At 41.8% G+C, this 23,132-nt stretch overlaps 1 protein-coding gene across 4 annotated transcripts in view; it reads right to left on the minus strand.

Annotated features, from left to right (window-relative positions):
• The window catches only part of Sym (symplekin scaffold protein), a 33,411-nt gene that overhangs the window by 4,996 nt on the left and 5,283 nt on the right, over positions 1-23,132 (minus strand). For 3 of the 4 annotated variants that reach the window (XM_084581981.1, XM_084581980.1, XM_084581979.1), the window contains exons 8-32: positions 21,594-21,691; positions 20,970-21,028; positions 20,525-20,620; positions 19,753-19,875; positions 17,465-17,614; positions 16,370-16,534; positions 15,304-15,382; positions 14,010-14,077; positions 13,768-13,891; positions 13,655-13,680; positions 12,836-12,893; positions 12,026-12,236; positions 11,487-11,568; positions 10,706-10,888; positions 9,532-9,604; positions 7,687-7,765; positions 6,978-7,047; positions 6,263-6,371; positions 5,906-6,006; positions 5,342-5,429; positions 4,983-5,087; positions 3,989-4,176; positions 3,104-3,280; positions 1,374-1,436; positions 576-599 (exon numbers count right to left, since the gene is read on the minus strand). In XM_084581981.1, the coding sequence (XP_084438107.1) occupies positions 576-599; positions 1,374-1,436; positions 3,104-3,280; positions 3,989-4,176; positions 4,983-5,087; positions 5,342-5,429; positions 5,906-6,006; positions 6,263-6,371; positions 6,978-7,047; positions 7,687-7,765; positions 9,532-9,604; positions 10,706-10,888; positions 11,487-11,568; positions 12,026-12,236; positions 12,836-12,893; positions 13,655-13,680; positions 13,768-13,891; positions 14,010-14,077; positions 15,304-15,382; positions 16,370-16,534; positions 17,465-17,614; positions 19,753-19,875; positions 20,525-20,620; positions 20,970-21,028; positions 21,594-21,691 (2,599 nt within the window). The remainder of the gene's footprint in view (positions 1-575; positions 600-1,373; positions 1,437-3,103; positions 3,281-3,988; positions 4,177-4,982; positions 5,088-5,341; positions 5,430-5,905; positions 6,007-6,262; positions 6,372-6,977; positions 7,048-7,686; positions 7,766-9,531; positions 9,605-10,705; positions 10,889-11,486; positions 11,569-12,025; positions 12,237-12,835; positions 12,894-13,654; positions 13,681-13,767; positions 13,892-14,009; positions 14,078-15,303; positions 15,383-16,369; positions 16,535-17,464; positions 17,615-19,752; positions 19,876-20,524; positions 20,621-20,969; positions 21,029-21,593; positions 21,692-23,132) is intronic. The other variant, XM_084581982.1, reaches the window with a different exon arrangement.

Genomic DNA, 23,132 nt, shown 5'->3' on the forward strand with positions numbered 1-23,132 from the left:
TGCTTGGGTTGGTTGATTTGAAAACCCACAAATTAGAACATCTTTTGTAGTCCTAATGAGTTTAAGTTAATGATGTTTTACTGCACAATGCCTCATAAGCCATTGAGATATAAAAGCAAAGTGCTAATTTAAGGACATGGAACTTGCACTTGCATTTAAGAGCCATATTTAATTACCTATTCTTTATACAATGCACCAGAACATGATGCAGTTTTAACAGGAACATGTACAAAACAATGCATCAAGTAGTAAGCTGTGAAGCCAATGGCTGTAAACTAAAATGGATGTTACTTAATTCATAAACTATTTTAAAACAACAGTGAACAAACTTCCCACAAAGAGGGCTAATGAATGCTCCATAATGCAACAAGAAGACAAAGGACAAGACACGAGCACTCATTCTCCCTGCTTGTCCTTAATCTTGTTGTTGCATTATGAGACATCAAGTATACCCACTAGCCGTCATCTTTACCCTGTTGACGGTTAATGTTCTTACAATTTAAGCTCGCAAGTAAAAATGTCCTGGCAAGCTTTTTTTTTTTTTTTTTAAATAGCGGTACTTTGTCAATACTCACGTCTTTTTCTGCTGGCTTCGACTTCTGAAGAAAAAAAAAGAAACACAAGAAGCATGCTCTAGTATACTTTGTCATGCGATGCAAGTCACACAAGCAAAAAAAAAGGAGACAGTCACAGGGTTCTGAGAATGTAAAACAAATAAAAATTCAGCCATGCATGTACACACAATTTGTAAAAACCAAGGGCGGCTCAAACTAAAAGCACATGTCACAGCAGACACCAGTCTAAATCAGCCAGATATCTACACACATGCACAGTTGACATAACAGCACAAGCACAGGTGCCTGCACTTTCAACAAGACATTCAAAGTTTCTAATTACACTGCCTCATTAGAAGCAGCACAAGAAAGAACTATAGAAATCAGTTTTCACTGGGCTAAATCTGTTTCTTTCAAGAGGTCAAAACAAAGAAACTAAAGAAACAGAAACCAGCTGAATTATAATGCAGTAAAGAGTGTGCACTGGCAAGCACTATCAAGAAATACATAAAATAACACAGGTTGCTTGCAGTCTTTCCAAGCACAGATATGCATGTTCGCATGCAGTGATACACCCTGCTGGCACATCTCTCCGTTTATTACACATCATCGACCTCTGTATATTGCCATTCGTTACTTAGAGTGAGGCTAGCAACAGTATGCCCTGACCGTGCCAACAAACGTCGTCAGCAAGAACACGTTTGCAAGCATATTTCTGAAGGGGCAAAAAAAAAAAAGGCAGGCTGCCAGATGAGGACGTTTGCATGCACAAGACGCTCTCACTTCAACTCGAAAAACAAGAAGCGAAACAACACTTACATCGTCTGCCTTTGGCCGATTCAGGTTGAGAACTTCCAAGATGGACTCGGGTATGTGCGCTCTCTGAAAGGGGATGTGAATTTGGGGGCAAAACAGAAATAATGCTCATACAACATGTTGAAACACCTCCTGTTCAAACCTAGAGCCAAAGTCATTTTAACGGTTGCTCTAGACAAAGAGGAAATCTTGAAGGACTGAAGATAGCTTTTAAGGCGGTTCTTTTTTTTTTCTTTTTTTTTTCCTTTTTTTTTTCTTAATCTTTGTCTGCGTGAAGTGAAAACTCTTGGGAACAGCAGCAGTAACACACAGCATGACATCATGCCTAAAATAATTTGCGGTAGAAATTTTAGTCTAGCAAGTTGGTTTCAGTCCCAATGGGCAAAGTTTTCCGTGTGCTGCTAATACACTGGCTGTACCACAACAATTTATTTTTTTTTACCTAAGTCTGTAAGAGTAAAATAATGAATGTGTGGGGCTACTTCTGTATTTACTTGATTCTAAGGTGCACCCTTTCTTCAGAAAAAAAATCCCATGAAAATAACATGTGCATTAGGATCGAGTGCTGCACCAGCAATGCACAGAGCGACGCCCTATAGTCATCCACATCACAAAACAGAGTCTTAGCACTTCTTGTCAAAAATATCATCATCCTATCCCATGACACTCTATGCATACCAACAGGCCTCATGAAAATCTATCGTTAGCAAGGCACTCGGGACAACATAGAAGCATCGGATGCGGAGACATACCGAGTTAGCTATGATGCTCAGTAAACAAAACAAATTAATAAAGAGATGATGAAACAGTTTCAACAAATCAAAAAAAGCTTGGTTTCTATGAAACTGAAGAACAGGTGCTTATTACAAACTTAGTGAAAAGGTGTAACAGACATCAGCCACAAATGCGATCAAGACATTTGCTTCATCGTGACATCAGAGAGGTTGTAGTAAAGGTTGGCTGTTCCAAGCAAGAAGGTTACTCATTTCTTTACTGAAGAATGAAAGCTTTGTGTGTGTTAACAATTGAAGGTCCCAAACTTAATTTTTTTTTTGGCAGTGAAAAAGGGGTGCGCATTACATTTGAGAGATTGTTACAATCAAGTAAATAAGATAAGTAAAAAATGTAAATTTTTGCATGTTTGCAGTGGTTTACATGTTGAGTGAATGTGCAAAGCATACTGAGGTTCAAGAGATCCAGGATAACACCCGCAAAAATTTCAAAAATGCCAAGATTGCAACACAAGTGCGATTTTTACACTGATTTTAATAAGTGGGCTTGCATAAATGACATAAGATAATATGAGTGAAATGTTGACTCGCTGGATGATGTTCTACTGGATGCTAGGTAGCTTGTCTTAGTTGTATTTTGGGTGCATATCAACACTGATGATACTATATACCAAAGCAAGCCCTCTTGGAACTCAAAAAGCCTATTTTGAAAAATTACAAACAGTCCTAGGTGTAAACATTCAGTACGTATGAGGCCAAAGAAAATGTTGTGGGCACAGAAAGCAGATGCTGAACCTGCTGAAGCTACACTTGCATCTCCACACACTTTACAAAGACTTAAACGAAGCGCAGTGAACATTCGACACTCGAAAGAGCGTTTTTCTAGCCTTTTTTTAATTACCTACGCTTGGCAGTAGCAATCATTTTAAGAGCAAAAGGGCTGTTGAAAGTCATATCTCCGCATTTCTGTCCGACAAGCAGTGCAGGTGGCAGAGTGCCCACCTGATGGTCGGTGAAAGCGCTGACGTGTTGCACCAGGGGATGCTGCAGATCGGGGCTGACCTGGAACACGTTGCGAAGCTGCTCAGCGGGTAGCTGAAGCAGCACCTGCAGCGACTGGGGCTTGGTGCGCTGGCAGCATTTGATGAAGCCCTCCCACACCTTCTTCTGCTTCCACACCTGCAGGGGCAACCCAACGGCAATAGCATGCATGCAATGAAAGACTCCCCCACCGACACAGGCGCAAAACTACTATTGGGTAATGTCACTGTCAGTTATGGTATGACCTCCTCTACAACCTATCGCCCAAACATTCATCACCAGGCTTGAACACATGCAAGCAATGGCAAGCATGTTGACAATTGGCAAGCCGTCGCGGACAGGTCGAGACAGTGTCCAGCTGCATAGTTTCATTTCCAGAGCTTCATCGGAAAGCCGTTAGTGACCATACTGTGGCTATCTGTTTCAGAAAAAACGTTGCTTTGGCGCTTATCTTTATTTTCCTTTCCTTTTCTTCCTTTAACCGTTTTGCCGCTCAGCTGCCAATGCACGCTTCTCGGGCTTTCGTTTGTATCATACTTCCATTACTCAAACATGGTGAAACTCTGCTGATCACTGTTTGCCAAGATTGAAGCAATCATAGCAAAATTGTAGCAAAGTTTCGCCTTGAGATCAGATTACAGATGGCTGTGTCTTTACAAAATACATTTTACTTTCACACGAACTGTTTTGTCAGCCTTGGGGGAGAAATTCAATATTCGGTGAACTCGAACTTCTTTTTACAGCACTTGATGGAGATGGGATGAAAGGTCAAGGTTTATGTAATCCTGGGAGTCGAACCAAGCGAGTTCTGATCAACGAGAGTACTAGAAAGGGAGCGCACCGCACCTGCTTGATGATCAGTCGCTGCAGGATATTCATGACAAAGCCCATGAGCTTTGGGTAGAGGCTCAGGGACTGGATGACTGTGCGCATGAGTAGAGTGGGCAGGGGGCTCTGCTCCATCAGCTGCTGCATCACCACGGCTAGGACCTCTTGCGTGTAAACGTGCTTCTCCGCAAAGCACAGGGACGTCGCTGGAAAAGGCAGCAGCGACAATTCTCGAAACCGCAAATCAAGATGACGCCAGAAAATAAAGCATCAAGGATTTTACTACGTGTACACTAGATAAAAAAATTAAGCGAAGATTTAATCCGGCTAAGCCTAAGTAACCAAAGCAAAAGCGACATGTTACACATGACCTGCCTCTCTTCGTTTCTGTGCGGTAGCCTCTCAGCGAGCTACGTACACTGGATGATCGGATTCGGCCTGTGATCCTCGCCACTTCTGAGTCGCAGACACTTCACGAGGTGTCTCGCCTGGATCATCCATGACAACCGCTGCCGTTAAATTGCCGACAGCTGTTGCAATGCATTGGCAACGGTGTAGCTGCGTTCGACTGACGTCATGGCTGTCACATGACTAGGCAAAGGTGAGTGCTCAGTTCTGGCAGCGTGGGTGAGGCTGAGTGACGTCATAGCTGTCACATGGTTTCTCTTCAGTTCAAGGTTAACACTGCGCATACGGCGAAGAAGCTGAAGTGTTCACACAATTAAAGGTATATGCAGTGAGGGCAAACTGAAGGTGGTCTGCATCAATCGATCACTGCATTCTAATGGTGAAGAAACTGCATACTTTCACTCAAACCGGAGCCGTTATAGGCTAGACAAGTATCGCCCCCGTAGCCTTGACTGGATAGCTACTGAATACTGTCCGCGTATTACTGCATGCATACAAGTTGTTAACATGAAAGCTCTCTTGATATTTCTTAGACCAGGATTTGGCATCCAGTTATGTAATGATATAGTCATAGTTTAAAAAAATCAAATCAGAAAAGGCCCACCTTTGATGACTGTTTTGACGTCGCACTTGGAGGGATCAATGTTATGCAAGGCCACAAGCAGCTCGGCTGGAGACACGGGGCTGGTGAAGTTAGCTGCCGACTCAACTGGAAACAGGAGAAGAGAGATAAAGCAGGTTTGAATTTCCCTCCCACTTCAGGTTGTCCTGGCCTTGCCAGTTTAGCTAACCACCTGTCACATGACAGGGATTCCTTACGGTTTCTCGCTGGACGCGCTGTTGAAAATCAACACAAAAGCTGTATCAGTTCTATGAAGTAACAATAAGCACGCCTTGCCCAATGATTATGCAGGTGAAAGAAAACAAGGCAGAAAAAAAGAGAGAAAGGAATACATCCTGTACCATGACTTCCAAGGAGCCGATTGAAGACTTCCTTCACTACAATGGGGTTGAGCTTGATTAGCTTGGGCAGGGCTGCTATGACTTCTTTCTGCAAAGGTTAAGTCAAAGTATGAGTCTTCAACTGCAAAAATTGTACACCACTCATACTTTGCGTCTGACAAAAGAAGCTAACAATGTGACAGGAATTCCGATACATGCATTTTATACTTTTACACAGCGAAATGAAAACAAAAGCAAAAGAAAAGCAACCATGCCTTGATGTTACACAGTGAGGTCTAGAATGTGCAATGCTATACTTGCAATATTTCTTTTTTTTTTTTTACTACTTCACTGTTTTACACAAAAAGCCATGAACACATGCTACATTTGATGCTGCGTGATGAATTGGATTTAAGATGAGTATTAACTCTGAAGCAAATACTTGCACATACCCAAATAAGGCAGTTCTTTCCGTAAGAACGAATCCCAAGCTTAACACTTCTCTAAACAACGGTCTGCCACAATCCAATTCTGGCGCAACATAACATGTTGCAAGAGGATCGATTTCATGTAAATGAGCCGCACCTTAGAAAGGCCATTCAGCACTGGAATAAGGAACCGCACATCGGACACACGCTTGTGGTAAAGGTCTCTGACCCTGGCAACCAATTCAGATGATGGTGGAGCTGGAAAAAAAAGGAAAAAAGAAAGCAGTAAAAGAACATTCACAACCAATACTTCTTCGTCTGTCATAATACAGCTACATGTGCAAGAAAAGTCAGCTTAAACCCATTTTGCAATCAAATTAGCACATGTTATTTCCAAAGCATTCAACACTAGCATTCGAATGGTACTGATAAACAATGCGCCATCCCTCGAGGATTAATGAAATGCTGTGACAGAAGGTATTCAAAAATTCATGCACACAAGATGCAGCCTCACTTTTGTCGGTGAGAATGTGGATGATACGAGTGACGAGAGTCTCGGCCCCTTTAGGGCAGTTCTCCACCAGCAGCAGCAACTCTGGAGATGACATGCCCATGCCTTTGACCTGTGTTAATACACCAGAAGCAGGAATGTTAATACAATAACATTGACAAAGAAACAATGATTACCTGAAAAAAAGGAGAAGCATGAGCTCCAGAAACTGCACTGAGCCAAACCTTTTCTCCATTTAATAATTTGCAACATGTTCACAAACCCCCAGATTTCTCAATACCCTTCAATAAAAAACAGGACTGGGCCTTCCCCTCCCCCCCCCCCCCTCAAACCACCATTTCAGAAAGAATATGTACAGCATCTTTGTAAAGCGCCACAAACGAGTACATTTGGAATCCAACCTCAGAAAACAAAGTACTGTTGCATCCTTGAAGGAACTGGGACTAGGAAAGCTCCAGGATTAAAGAGTTCAATCAAGGGTAGGCAAAACATAACAAATGCCTTTGCCCCATCCATCTTCGCAAGCAATGCGATATACACGTCCGGCTTTACTAGGAAAGTTCTGAGGAGCTCTGAAGCTCATTCATTTGAAAATTAATGACTTACAAGGGCAACATGCATGTGACAAGAACACTGCTAAGCACATGCAGCATGCAAAAGTTGGGGTACATAAATTATTCACTGAATAAGTAAAGTTGCTAAAAGAAAAAGGCTGTACCGGTCCTTCAAGGCCACGCAGAATAGTCCTCTTGATTTCAGCTATGGCACCAACATAGACGACTGCAAGGCTACACGCCAAAGAAAAAAAGAAGAAAAAAAAAATGTGTTGTTCGCCAAGATTGCGCCTACAAAATGGCAAACTATTACTTGCAGTGAGCAGCACACAGTAAGTGACCCAATGCATCCAGCCCAAACTTTGTTGTACATTAAATATAGTAGCTTCAAGCCAAAACTAATTTTCTGGAAATAATGCACATTTCAAGGCCTTATGAAAAAAAAAAAAAAGTAAAATCGAACAAAGGATGGTCAGTCAACATTTCATATTTATTTCAAAATTTTACATATATATTGTTGCCTGATGACTGGAAAGAAGAGATCTGAAATTGATTTTGCTGCCAAAATTTTTTTTCGAGGTGCAGGGAATTAATAATGACAAAGAGGTGGAGTGCCGCGCTTATCTTTGCTGTTTTGGCCAACTCTGGTTATGAATTACACAAAATATATTAAAGTTAGGTAGCTGAAAATTGAGTTGAGCACATCCCTCTGACTAAACATAAGCCAACTTTTAGTGAAGAAACACTTTGTAACTTTGTGCCAAACTTTGTCACTTGCTTCACCATGGAAAATGTAAGGGACTGTATGGGGGACCAGCCCCAAAGACTCGAGCAAACCAAGTTGCGTGCAGATACTTAAATAGAGATGCTCACTCGTGGATCAGCTTGTGGTTGACAGGCAGAAGGTTTATGTACAGCTGCATACAGATCTTGGTCTGGTCCTCCATCCAAACTGCATGCACATAGAAAAATTTAAAACAATGCATCAAGCACTTCAGCTGACATCAATCAAATGGCACAATACCAAAACATGCTACAATTACTATCCTCAGAAAGAGCAAGCAGCGGCCAAAAACAAGTTTACACATATATGATGATGGATCAACACAGTATTCACTTCTGGCTTCCCACTGCCTCACTGTCGTGCGCTGTTCTTTAAACATGGCAGTCGGGAAGCAGCTAAAGTACAGCTGCACACAGCAAATAATTTAATTTAAAAATAGCACAAATTGTTGCAAACAAGTTCTGTACACCAGTGCCATGGCTATATCACATTAGGTACCCACACATGTTAGGGTGCAGCACTTCTAGAAGCTTTATACTGATTGACTAACTGATTCAATGCATGAACTTTCAGATGCCAAAGCAACACTAGGTGCTATTAGGCACATTTATTTTGACTTTGTCTGAGGTTCTTGATGTGCAACAACACCTCGCTACATAATAAGTACTCTGTGCCCTGCCGGGGTGGCACAGTGCTCAACTACTGTGCCCAAGGATGCGGGATCAAATCCTGGCCTCAGCGACCGCTTTTTGATGGAGACGAAAAGCTAGACGCCCATGTGCTGTGCAATGTCAGTGCACATTAAAGAACCCCAGGTGGCTGAAATTTCCGGAGCCCTCCACTACGGCGTGTCTTATAGCTTGAGTCACCTTGGGACGTTAAACCCCATAAACTAAACTAAACTAAACAACAGTACTCTGTGAAAACCAAGGAAGAGTGCACACAGTACAGTACAGGCCTCATCAAACCACTCTTATCACAGCCAGACTGATATTCTTTAAGAAATGCGAGTTTTCCCACTTGAATAGGAGGCTCAAGTGAGTTCATAAGTGCGTAAAACCTCAAAAATGAAAAAAGAGGACATTATCATGCCACCTGTTGGCATACCATACAGTTAAATATGACGCTGGATTTCACCATACAGAAACAAAGGAAAAGAAAAAGGAAGCAATGGTGACGTGTACTGCCCTACATCAGTGAAAGTGAATCACTAATGTGAGCCTCATACTGCCAAACAGGTTACAGTGGTAAGGAAGCAAGAACAACACATTGTTGCTGATCGTACATTGCCCTTCATAGATTGCCCTTTATTTGTGGCACTGTGGGCATCACAATAAATTAATAAGAACATGTTGTTTGGCTGCATACTTAAGGAACACTGAAGACAACTCCACCAAATTTTTGTTATAAAAAAAAAACTACTGCTTGGCTTTATGTACTTCTGCCGACGTTTGTTCTGCAGCAAGTGACACATTTATTGCCGAAAGTATTGAATAAAAAATAAAATTCTTTTTTTCAACACTGAATTCCCACTTGTGACATGAATAACGAAAAAAAAAAATGCACTAACATTGCTTCAGAGTGAACAGCTGTGTAAGTTAGCCTCAGAAATCTTCTAGCAGGAAAACTGCCGTCATCACCACAATTTGATTGTCAAAGCAGCCGGTACCACCGAAACCAGTATTGTTAATTTTTTTTTGTCATTTCTAGCTTATGAAAGAAGGCTCTTTACCATTACGATGCAGTAGTGCATCAATACAGGTCAACTTCAACCTGACCTCAGTATCCCTTTAATACTGGTCATTAGTCACACGCTGATCGTAATCAGTGCATCTAGTACCTGAAAAAGTTTACATTTGCACATAAGAATAAATTCCCCTGGCAGTGCAAAAAACAACTAGCAATTCTAATGAGGAAGAAGATCTAAAACACACCTGGAGAGTTGTGAAACAAGTGTTGTGGTGGTGCAGGTTCTAGGAGGTACCTCAGGTACATCAGGGCAAAGTCCTGCCAAAGTGGTTCAAAGAACACATGGGTGAAAGAATTATCGCAACAGGGCCTCCTTTCATCTATGCAGCTGTGCAGTTCAGCCTCTTGGTGGCTTGCTTTAAGACGTGAAAAAATTCCCTCACTCTAAACAGATTACAGAGCACTATTCAAACTTGAAAATAAGCTGTTTTCACAAACCTCTTTCAGAACATTAAAAAAAAAAAAAAATTAAAAAGAAAAGCAAAGAACACAGGTCTTGAAGACTGAATAAATATCCTTAAACACACCTCTCAAAGCACAGCTCAAAAAGGGTAATCCAGGCCTTTTATAAAAAAATAAAATAGCTGTTGAATGGTGTGCAGCCTCTTTCTCTCTTTGTGATTTCTCTCTCTTACTCCCTTCCCTCATGGAATGGTTGAGGTGCCCACCTAAAGCCAGACAGTTACCGTACTTTCATTTTATCAAAACCAATTTTCATTTTCATTTCCATGTGGAAACAAAAAAGAAGCAACAGGCTCATGCTCCAAATATGCGACTCACAAAACAATTCATACCATGAATGAAAAATATAACGATGAAAAAGCATTTGTGCAGGAACATTCTTGCAGACTAACTTGTATATGTTTGATCAGATTTGATCAGAAAGGTGAGGACAAAGAAACGAAGTGGACAGGACACTCCACTTTTAAACATTCCCAGCACTGCATCCTGCCAACTTCATTTTAGTGTCTGTTTTTCTGCGCTAGAAATCCGGCCAAAACGCTTGTCTATGGCATCACCGAGAGCATGTATGTGCTGTTAGGTAAGCGCCATCTGATACCAAGCAAAGAATATAGCTCTATTATTGCTATAAATAATGCTCTGTTCTGCTGCCCAACATTGTTAAGGTGAATTCCACTATGTCGCGACCACGTAATGCATAAGGTGCCAGCATCACCGGCTGCTGTTCTAAACTATCCTTCACCTTTGAGGGATCTGGGCAGGATTGAATGCTGCAGTTGACTTTAATTAAATTTAAGAAGTTTGTTGCTTGGAGCATGGGTGGGATCACAACTAAGAGTTTTGCACTCAAAAATTAAAAACAAGCACTGTGGAGAAAGGAAGATGCAGGCGCTTTACCTCAATGATTGGCCGGAAGTTTCCGCGCTCGTGGAGCTGCTTGGCATGCTTGGCGGACTGGAGACGCACTTCCTGGATCGGAGAGACTGTCAGTTCGAGCAGCTTCTGCAAGTACTCCAGCTGACCCGGAGGCCGGTAGTCCACCAAAGACCGCAGGATTGCCAGACCGTTCGTCACTGTCAACTGGGAATGTGGTAGTAAACCGAAGGAAGAACTATAAAAGACCTCCAATCGAATCAAAATCACATGGAAACGCCATTGACAAGTGTATGGTGAAACTATGCAAAAGCAAAACCTCTCTACCCTGATGAGATGCAATCATGCAATCTGGATGTCTGTTTGCATTTGCACCCAGGAAAGTTTCTGTTCCTGCACTTTACGGGTGTCCGGAACTAACTTCGTTACAAATGGTAGTTGTCAGTTTAACATACGGATAAAGCGTAGATTTACCAAGATAACTGTTAGAATACCATGCGATGAATCTGAAATGAGACTTACACTAAACGTCCCATTAGCAAGGCAAGATCAGTGGCAGAGTAAATGCAACACAGTGCCTTTAACAAGTAAACATAGCGTTTCAGCTCAGTGGAGGTGCCTGGTGTAGGTACTGAGAGCTTTTGCCACACACAAATTGCTCTGAAGTCTGAAATGTACTACATATTAGCAAAAATGCTTTCATCCCCAAAACTGGCTATTATGCACGTCTCCAATAAGGCTTTCTCAACAAATGACATCCATTCATGTTAGAGAACAAGGATGGATGCAAAGCAGTCCTCCTTACCTCGTTCTGGCAGTACTGCTTCAGGATTATAAGTGCATCTGATGTGATGGATGGTATCTCCAAGAAGAAGCGGCTGAAAAGCCTGATGCAAAAGGAAAGAGAGGTAAAAAAACAGCAACTTACACTGCACTAGGAACAGTCACAGAGTTAACACATAGTACTGCACCAAGCTGCAATCGAAACGTGCCCATTTAATCCATAGGCATGTGATATGGAGCGCCAAACAGTTGAACAGCAGTTGATTTATGAAGCAATTATTTTCAGAGACATTGCCCACAGTCTATACAATCTCTGGTGCCTGCTGGCTGGCTAAGCTGACATTTGACTGCCAGCAGAAAACGCATCACCATGCTGAGAAAACTGAATTTAAAAATCTTCTCGTTAATTAGTTAAACTTTATGAAGTCCTTGCCAAAAAAGGATGGCTTGCCATCGTGTTGAAGGGAAGAGTAGTGCATGTTTAAAGTACTGTACCCCACTGATAGAGGCCAAGTTCTATTTGTCCTCGGTGGCCAAGGAAAGGAGCACCCGGAAACTCACCCATCTCGGTCCCGTGGCTCACACTTGTGCAGGATGTCCATGAGCAGGCCGTTAAGACAATGCACGTATGAATCACTGCTGGCGCTCTTCTCCATGGGGCCCACGGCACCCCCTTGCAGGAAGCCCTGCAACTGCGCATACTCCTCGTACAGCCAGGCCAGGGCAATGTCGATGTGCGCGCGCAGATCTTCCAAGATGTACTCCTTCAACACTGCAGAGGAGGAGAGCACACATCACTCTTCTACTGGAGACTCAAGCGACCCAGAATGTAATTCTCAGGTACAGAAAGCCCATTCACAACACGCCAGTCTATCCTGGTATTTAAAGTGGGCCAAGCAAGAAATTATAACAGGAGCCTCACTACTTAGAGGCACGCAAAATGAAAAGTAGCAGTGAATAATGTCTTTTTTTTTGCTGCTCAGATATCCAAAGCAAGAAATTCATGCCGTATAGACCGTTTTCTGTAGAGTCATGGTTAGGAGTTAGCGTTAGCACTGTCATTTCTTGGTACCGAGATGTGCAAGGAATACAGAATCACTTCTCACTTTTCTCTTTACCTTTTACCTTTGTGGAAATCTTTGTAAAAAAAACAAAAACAAATGTGGAACTCGGGCTTACATGCAAGATACAGTTCATAAATGGATTAAACAGAGTGAACTAAAGTTAGAAAAAAACTTTTCTCATAATATAACACTCAAGAACTTCAGTTTCAACAAGCTAGCTCGCAGCTGAATTAACTACTCAAATGAATATTTCAGTGACACAGATGTTTGTGCACACAGAAAAAGAGGGGAGGGGGATTTTACTTACTAGCGCTAATTTCTCCTCCAAACTGCGTAGCAAGGCCAGCAAGAATCTTGACTTGCACCTAGGGAGTAAATCAGTATAAAACAGCTGACATCAATAAAGCGAGATGTTGCAAGAAAAAAAAAAAGAAAAAAGAGAGAGAGAGTCAACTATGCGTTAATTGTAGTCAATAACCATAATTCAATGACGAAGGAGAAAAAAGAAGTGAGGAAGCTCCCAAGTCAACAGGTGACAGCCAAAGGACCTGCTCCAGCTTTATACTAACAAGATGCACCAAAATACTGATTCAAGCCACACAGAACAAATTACGCTAATATACATGCATCTGTTTTCCTCAGGTCCTCCTGACGTGCACATGTCCCTTTCATGCACTGCAATTTAGGCCCTTTCTCACAGAACTCCATTACTGGCTGTTCTCATTGCATTAAAATGCAAGACAATAGAAATTTTTTAGTGATGAAGTGCTGCATTGCATTTATAGATAGGATGTATACTCCAAAAATACTTTCATACAACCAACAGGGATCATGGATCAGTTTATGTACAAACTAAATGAAGAAAAGCGTGTAAAACCTTTCGCGAAAACTTCAAAAACAAAGGCCGAAAATAAATGTGCACAAAATAGGACGTATAGGAAGGTTTACAAAAAAGGACCCCAAACCAGACTTGTGCATGCAATGCACATGAACTTTGACATTATATTATAAGGCACATCTTCCTAGGCATGCGCATAGTTCTGCAAAAGATTAGGCCCCCCTCCCCCTCTGCACACGCCTATGCATATCTTGTCAGACATGAAGGAGAACAGAAGAACAAGCTTACCGGCGATATGCTGGTATTGAGTGCCTCTGCAAAAACAACAAAACACGGTAAGCAAGCAAAAATACATTGGAAAGGTGGCAGAGACAAAACGCAAGTCGAGGCCATGAACTTACTTGATTCACGACCAGCAACAAGAATTCTCCGGACCGTATAGACAAGCATTTGTGTGGTTTCTTCCTCTGACAGCGGCCTTGTGATATCCAATAAGTTCATCTGTCGGGGCCTCCGGCTCTTTAGCTGAGATTAATCAATAAAATGTACAGCGAAAAGTGCATAAAAATGTTCATAAAGCATGCCTTTGTAAAGCAGCGTCAACTAAACAAACAAAAAGGCATAAAAAATACATGTAAACTACCTCAAAGCCAGTGGGAAAGAGGACAGTATTCTTTGCCTCCTTCTTTTTGGCGTCTGCTGTCGTACCGCCTACAAGTACATGCAAAAAAACAAATAAGAAATGAAAAACAATTACACACATAAAAACTTCAAATGAATGACCATTAATGCACTGGTATAGATAAATAAATTTGTTAAAAGTGCTTCGTGCTGCCTTAAAAAGTGCATTTTGTTCGTGATGTGTCACTTTGGCTACCTGGGAAAAGATCAATAATGTTGACAAAACCTCAAAGCTTTTTATTTTTCCTTTCATATCTTGGGTGTTCAAATAAGGCCATTCTAACATGATGCAAAGGCAACTGCTGCAACTTTATCACTACAACAAATTAATAATCACAAGCCAAAATGAGCAGGAAGTGCTAGCAACACTGTGACAAGTTATGCTTGTCAGCATGAGTAATTTTTACAGCAGTCAGGTGCAATATAATAATAACGCAGATTGGATATACAGTCAGTCCTGGATCTATTGAACTGTTGCTCATAACCCCTTGAAAATCCCGTGCAAAAGAACAGCACTGTTGTTTATGATAATCGAAGTCCTGCTCTTTGAAAGATAAGATACATCCCATCGCCGCACTTATGGCGAGAGGTATGACCTGCTGCAGGAGGCATGCCACTAGCCTGGGCGTGTCATATTCACGCTTCTGAGTTAAAGAAAAGCTCATCTGTTGATATGTTCTTAATACTGAATTACCAATATATTGATCAAGTTCAATGTATTCAGAAACGACTTTTAAGTTGATCATTTTATTTCAACTTTTACAACAGTGGCACTGAAGCTGTGCACCTAAACTTGGTGAGATAATTTGCCACACTCACTACAAAGCAGGTGCGCTCGGCAATGACCTTGCAAGCTGCCACCGGAATGATTGCAAATGACCAAGCTACAGCTGCTCAGCATGACACAAGTGAAAGTCGCTTATGCAACAAAGCAGCTGAGAGGATTTTGTAAAGCGGCAGAACAGTGCACGGTTGTTGCTGACTATGATCCCACATGAGGATCTTGATAGAATACTTGCTCAAAGCCCATACACATACACAAATAAACTATGCCCACAATGCAAAGCTACATTGTGCTAGTTTCTTTTTTTCCCTGCTCTTTGTTTAGTGTCTTTGATGTGAATCCCAAAGCAAAGGAAAGGAAAAATTAAAAAAACAAACACACTTCTTGGCAACAGTAATCAGTACCAGCAGTTTGCAATGCTCTCCCAATGACACAGTTTCAAGAATGAATAGGAATGTCAACCATGGCGTACCCAGGAGTGTCTGAATAGTCTGTTTCGGCTGTGCCGCTTCCTCTATCTGCATTGTCTCCTCGTCTTGTTGTTGTTGTTCCTGAAAATAACAACAAATAAACAAAAGACCACTCACAGCATGTGAGCAACTGTGTGCCGATGCCGTGAAGTTTCGGACTATAAATAAATAAATAAAAAAAGACGCAGCTAAAAGAAAGACAGGCATATGCCAGTGTATTTCTCCTAATCTGTGTCCATTCTAAAAGACATAAAACTTACTTTTGTGCTTAAACTTACATTGTAACATGGCTAAGTTTTCCTGACAGTTACCTTAAAACTAGACCCGCTTGCTGCCACATACAAGAAAGGGCCTTCCATACCACCCGCTTTCAATAATGCTGAAGGAAAATGCAAAAAAGGGCATGCAAAATATTTTAACACCACAAACTGCCATCGCCTGTTAACGATATACAGACGAGCAATACTCTTCTGCAAATACTCACGGTGCACCATCTCAGTACAACTTTACAAATCACAGTGAACACGTCCCGTGACCACCTTGAGATTCGCCGACTTTGGCAGCAAATGGATTAAGGTATTGTCTACCCCAATAAAGGTTGCAATTTTATTAAATCCGTATCTATCCTCTTCTACAAAAAATCAATACAGACCATCTTCATAGGCAGACGTAGACGCAGCAGCACATTTTCTTTCCTGCTCACAGTTACAGCAACAATTATGTGCAGATACTGCAGTTACTTTCTCTCTCTAGTGATCATCGCAATGTGTTTGCATCCCAGCTTTAACCATACAACTTGCAGTCGTAGAGAGCCCCCTTCAACTATGTTTAAAGATTTAAACCGAGTACTAGTTGTTCTTTGCCATTAAAGCTTCAAGGCAGCGTCTCTATGGACTAGCTGGGGCATTAATACTGTGACAAACTAAGTGCAAATTAACACACGGACAAGAGTTAGCATTTCAAAGAGAGGAAAAGAATCCACATGTCTAGCAACTTGAACATCAGCTGAAATTTCTTTCTAGCGCATGTCCATTATTGTGCTTTTACTTTTTGAACCAACACCCTCACCTTGGCCTTGACTATCATCTCCTCGACTCCCTTGCCAAGGCCTGCTGCAGTCATCTGCGTTGAGATGAGCCTGGCCAAATGCTTGATTTGGGTTTCCGTGCCAGCCACGGCGATGGGGGTGTATGATGCTTGGAAATGTGCTGGCATTGTATCTGGCAATGAAAGCTAAAGAGAACGGTGGAATAAATGACCACAAGTGCCAAAGTATCTGGGATGCAGAGTGTCATGCAGAGCTGTCGCACAGTCATGTGATAGATGGCGACATGGTGGATGAATAACTGAAGAAATTCAAGGCTGTATATGTACCAGCACACTGAGCGATCTGGCATTAACCTTTTCCCCTGTGTATTTAGTTGCCAGAAAGAGGCTTGAAAAGTGCACTCTGTGCACTCTATCACCCAAGGTGCCAAGAATTTGACAGCAAATGTAGGCCGCTTAGCATTTCTTCAAACAAGATGAAGGTCAAGCCCACATCATTGAGTGGTCACAAGCCATGCATTTTCCGCAACACACCAGAAGCCCTTGATTAACTTGTTTGTTTCTTATCAAACTGTTGCTTCTACCGTAAAACCGTGTTAATTCAAAGCCACAGGGACTGCGGAAAATGTTCGAACTAACCAAACATTGCTAAATATTGAACCTGAGCAGAACATTTCAATGCGAGAATATGCTGCGCTGCAGTGAAGCAAGTCTTCTCTGCAAGCACAGCTTCGGTAGTTCACAAGCTCTAAAGCACAGTGTTTTTTTATGCTGATAAGGGCGCTGCAGCATGTCAAGTATTGGCATTGCTTTGTGGTGCAGCGGCTGCTGCGTTGGCTTGGAGACAAAATTTGTATCAGGCCTTCCCACCAAGCTGCTAAGATCTTTAAAGATTAAATGGGCTGGTGCAAGTAATCATTTGAGTTATAGCTGATAAAATTTACGTTAGAAATTATGAGACTCGGAAGTTTTTCAAATTATCCAGGATTTCGAATTAACAGAGTAATCGAGTTTGAATTGTTGAAATTTTCATGCAAGTATGGTCATCTGACCAACAAATAATGACCAAGCGGCAGAAAAAGTCAAACTCCTCATCTAAGAGGCACGAGCACTCACCATGCTCACAAGGACAATGTCCGTGACGTTTACAGTAGTCAGACGCGGCACCAAGTCTTCAGCGGTGATGTCAATGGCTGTGTTTGTAGCTGCCTTTGATATGGAGGCAGTGGTGTCCTCCTCTTCCTTTTCTTCCTCCTCTTCTTCGGCCTTAAATGAAAATAAGCCACTCACCAACAAGACAAGACAATGTCTGCAACAGTTTTCAATAAAGTTGCGGTATGTATGGGACATTAAAATGATGGCTTTTAGTTCAGGACATCAACGCCTTATGCTATCACATGGGCCTGCATGATGAATTGTTGCTGATCATGAAGGCTAAAGCAGCATAGGAAAGCTTACCATGATTCTTGCACGACAGTCACATCCGAGGGATCAAGCCAAATCGTTCATAAGTTTTTACCAATGTGCAGACCATCTAATTAAGCAGCGCCTGTCCAGCAAGAATTTTTTATTGTGTTCTGAGGAACCCCAGTCAATCGCAGTAAAAATTTGAATTTCAGCGTCTTTGTGCCGTTTCCCCTTTTCTCTCGGCTTAACCCGGGAATTCTCTGGGGCGTGAACTTTGTGCCATGATCAGGACATGTGGCTGACCAGATGGGGTAGCACCGTGACCTCTAAAAGAATCTAACCAATCTTAACTGATGTATGTAAATGCCCGACATTAAAAGGGGTGCAGGGTCTAAAATGTTGCCTGAAAAGGTTCGCTAACTCTCGAGTGTGATTGGTTTGGTTTGGTTTGGTTTTGGGGTTTAACCAAACCAAACCAAACCAATCACAATGTGGGTTTGCTATTTTGTGCAGAAGTGCATTAATTAGTATCTGGTTCAGATGTTGATGACAACACAATTTAGCAGTTGAGCGGGTTTATTTACTATGCTTGAGCTGCAGGGCCCCTTTAGAAGCATCCGGAACTTAAATAAATTACAGTGTAGAGGCGAGAGTAAACAAGGGTGATTATTCCTTGAAGGTACGCACGTTGTGCTGTAACCTTTTTGTTAAGTAGTCGGCATGCAGCTTACTGGAACTGTGGGATGCAGACACAAAGCATTACAGTTTATGCCATACAGAGAACCCAACAAAAGACTGTTCAGCTATTTTCAAGCTGCTATGAACCCAATACAGTAAAACGTTGAGCTAGTTGGTCTTCAGACATGATGAAACATGCAGCTGAATAGACAATGCACAGAAGATAGAGATAGAGAGAGAGAGAGACACACACACACACACACACACATGCACACACGCACGCAAGCACACTGTCGTCTATTCAGCTGCGTGTTCCATCATGTACTATGGACCCATTGCAAAACTCTGGAAGTCAGTTTCTCTGCACAGTGAAAGCCCCTTCACCATGTGGCCAAACCTATTTTCGGGGCAGAAATAGACATCTCTTGTGACAATAATGGCAGTGTCCATTTCCTGCATCCCACTGCCTTGTGTTGCTGTCGCGATTAAGGGGTTAAGAGTGCCTCTGCTTTGCAGGTACCATTCATAACCCCTGTCATGCAACACAGCTCAACAAATTTCGAAACTAAACTTCCAGCTAATATAATTTTAAACCAGCAGCGACATATTTAGTTCAACAAATTGTCACATTTACGTTCACTTGCATGATAAAGCCACTCACATAATGAAACCACCTCCCAATTTTGTCATTCTGAACTTATTTTAAAGAAAATAGAAGCGTTCCCTTTTCTTAGCGGATCCCTTAGTTCTGTGCCACTGTTGCCATAGTCCACAGTGCAGACCTTGGCAGAGCACCAAGATGCTGATACTGACACTGATATACTGCATACTGATACTGTCCCGAAAGCTCTTGCGAGAGCGATGCCCTCGGTGAACTTGGTAGAGGACCAAGATTCTGCACACCCGGCTCCGCCAGTTTGTGGTTAGAAAGGCATTCAGCATGTTCGCTTTATCTTGCCACTATTGGCCGATACCATCTACTGTCACAAAATAGCCAGATCCTATTGTGATATAATAACAAACCTCTTTTGAAATGAACAATGCTAAAAAAAAAAGGCAACATTATCACGGCTGACCGCATGCTTTTGTTTAGTTGATAATGGGTAGACAACCAAGTGGGCGGGCATATATGAAATTTCAAATGTCGTAAGAAACCTGCCGGAACTAGTCCTTGTCCAACATGCAAGAATTTAATGTCATACTGTGTGGTGGATCCACGTTCTCTGACAGCAGCCGAGCATATAAATCTCAACTTCTCCTCTCGTCAAACTTTGTCTTTCCGACCTCGTGACACAGAAAGAAGGGAAAAGAAGGCTCACTTCAAGTTTTATCCGCTTGACACTTGGTGGAGCCGTAGAATTTCCAGCTGCTGATACCGTGCCCTCCTCAATGAGACGAGCCCGCTTCTTCAGTTCCTCTGGTTTGGGCATGCTTTTTGATATCTGCAACATCACAGACATCCCAGGCAGAAAACAGTGTATTGCAGATGCCTGAACATGCCTACCTAGAGCCCACACAGCATCTAGAAAGGAACTAACTACATAACCTACTTTGTTTGTTGTTACTTGGCCAACAAACCACGTTTCAACTGAGCACAACAGGCTAAGCCTATCTCGTCACAAAAAATATCTTTCATCTTCATGACAGCTGGATAATTTTGATATGTATTAATATGAATCAGTCCTAAGAGATGAGATGCAACTATGCTCTGTACAGACATCCTCACAGATGATCAGAGTGGGTGAGTCCTACTGAAATAATGCAGCAGTTAGTCACCACAGTTGAAGCAAAACAGGTTAAACTAAACTTCATTGATAATTACCACACAATGCCTTTATGAACAATGGGTGGCTCCACATACAAAGCAGGCAGATGAGGTAATCATTTTTTTTTAAATACATATTAAAAGCTTGAAAAATATTAAAAATAAAAATACAATGTCCCAAATCTTAGCTCTCTCTGAAAAAGTGCCTAACCAAGACAACTGGAAGTGACACAAGACAAAGACAGTGCATAATCCTGCAGAGGTGCTGTTTTGGAAGACTGCATATTTTTCTAGATAAGTTCTATAGCAGACGACAGGCGCCATACCTCCTGTGGTGTTGCTCCCAAGTCAGTGAGAAGAGTGCTGATCTGGGTGTGATAGTCAACTGCAGCCGGGTGCTTCATGAGGATTAGGAGCTGGAGCTGCGCACAAGAACAACATTCTGAGGCAAGTGTTTGTCATCTGCTCTCATGATGGTGCAGCGCGACTCAGTAAACAACTTTTTTCAACCCAATACATTAAGAGTGCACAAAGGCATGATGCACCACCACTGGGAATTTTACTCTCCCCTCAGCAGCCCACTCAAAACAAATCTCAGCGCAGAAACAAGGCACCTAAATATGGCCTTTGTGAATGGAGACTGAAGCCGCCTCTAGCATCATAAAGTGGAGACATTAGCCACAACTGTTCAGCAACTGAGCACAAAATCTCCGACAGACATTTATAAAACAAAATTACTGACGGGGAAGCAAAAATGAAGCCACTTCATACCTTGAGATGCTTTCGTACACTGCTCACTTGGGACTTGGCCAAAGTCGGGGGAAGATTAGCTGTAAGTCGGTAGAAGAGTCAGTGACTTGCAACCAGGTCTAGGCTATACTACAAGTCCTGCCACAAGATATAAAATATGTAACTCGTCAACTTCAATCCCCCGTTGCAACATGCTTTGCAGCACGAGGATAAGCGGGGTTGTGTTTCAAAATAGCAGGGTTGCAAGCAGAATTGCTTCATAGCTTTAGTCTTGCCTTGCAAAGGCGAATTTAGCAAAACTTGCACCAAGCTTACTAACCCTTTTTATTTTGCACGTTTGTAACCATGGCCAGTACAATGCTATAAGAAGATCAAGTAAAATGTCACCAATAAAAAGAACTGCTGTCACCTCAAATTATTTGCTGTAACTTACAGTAAGCCAATAACTAGCTTGTCAGCATACTGATCCATCACAAATAAAATTTGTCCCAGATATATCACGAAGTATTACACAAGTGAGTACAACTTATTTACAAAAGAAAAAGCATCAATGTGGGGTTACATGTACTGAACACATACTATTATTAGTTATGCACAGCAATAACTTTACTCAAGGGCAATTCTGAGCATACAGACACAACTCACCATGAAGGGATTCCAGTGCCTGGATGACCCTTGACATAAACTCTGACCTGTGCTTTGCAATGAGCACCAGAGCTTGCATGCATGTCATCAAGTTGATGCTGCGAAAACAAAATGACAACAAAAAAAAGCACTCAGAGAAAAAAGCTACAAATAAGTTCACAAAATACATTGCCCATAAATTGTTTAGACTTCAGATTTGCCACTAAAGTATCAAATGGCAAAAGCTATTTCAGACACCTAATTTTTTGGTTTGTGTTTTATTCTTTGCAATTATGCGTAAAACATTACTGTACATGAATCTCCCAGTGATATTTGCTTACCGTTAAATACTTTATTATCGAATTCTTTTCTCACCTGCTTTGGTTTCAGTTTCAACAGCTCAGTGATGCCTGTGACGTCAAAGTCAAGTCTAAGTTGCGTAAGTGACGGAAAAATTGCTCACACTATATATAACCATTCCTTTGTCATTTCCATTGACGATACTAAATCCAGCCTGCCTCAAAGACAGGAACCACAACAAGTGACGATTCCGAGGTTAAATTACTGTTTTTTCATCTCCCATGTGATTTTGACTTGACTTTGAAGTCACGACCATTGCTCAGCTGCTGAAACTGATATTGAAACAGGTGAGAAAAGAAATTAATAACTTTTTCAGCGGTCGTAGGCAACAACCAAGTGGTGATCCAAATACAGGAATGTTTAACACACCATTAAAGCAAAAAAAAATGCCAACAAAAATTTGGTGTGTGTAAATGAGTTATAACCGTCAGCAATATACATTGCATTCGAATGCTGTGATCCGTTTGTATGTATAGGGGTCATAACATGGCTTCAGAGGAAACCAGCAACCACACTCCCATAGTTTGAGAACTTCCCAATTCATGTCCTAGAATGCGCAGAACAAAAATGTGATCAGTAGCCCAAACCAAACTTTTTAGGTGCCCTGTGCGGAGATGCTTGCTTTATTGAACTGTTTTAAAATTTCTCACTAGATAATTGGAAACACAAACACCATTATTTAAACAGTACCACCGAATACATAACTAGGCCAGTGCGAATGGTAATTTTCTGATTCAAAGCAAACTCAAATCAAATAGTAATTTTCTCCGTACAATTTAGAAGTTAGTATTTCAGATAAGTCTCGAGCACAAAAACTCTGACACAACAAAAATTTTCAAAACCATGCATTTCTTAACAAAAAAAAAAAAACTACAACACAAAAAAAGAAAATCTTCATGGACACTTCCTGAGCATAAATAACTCTGTGCCCCTGAGAGACCAGTGCCACCGCACGTCAGGCATTGAAAATGGGCACTTTTATGCACCTGGTGCTTTAGCATCCCCTCCTGCTTGTGCCACTGCATTTGATTAGCTAATTTCCAGCGAAGAGCAGCTACAGTTGGCTCAAATTCATCCTGCAGAAGTCAAGGGAACCTCGCCCCTTCCAAATGATGCACACCGCCGCGCCAGTTCTGGTGCGTAAGAGGTGCGGGTAACTCAGGCGCAGACACATAGCAGGTATAGAGCTGGGTGCCCGCT

The sequence above is a fragment of the Amblyomma maculatum genome, chromosome 10 (assembly GCF_055883805.1).
Source record: "Amblyomma maculatum isolate TAMU_Amacu chromosome 10, ASM5588380v1, whole genome shotgun sequence".
NCBI classification, from domain to species: Eukaryota; Metazoa; Arthropoda; class Arachnida; order Ixodida; family Ixodidae; genus Amblyomma; species Amblyomma maculatum.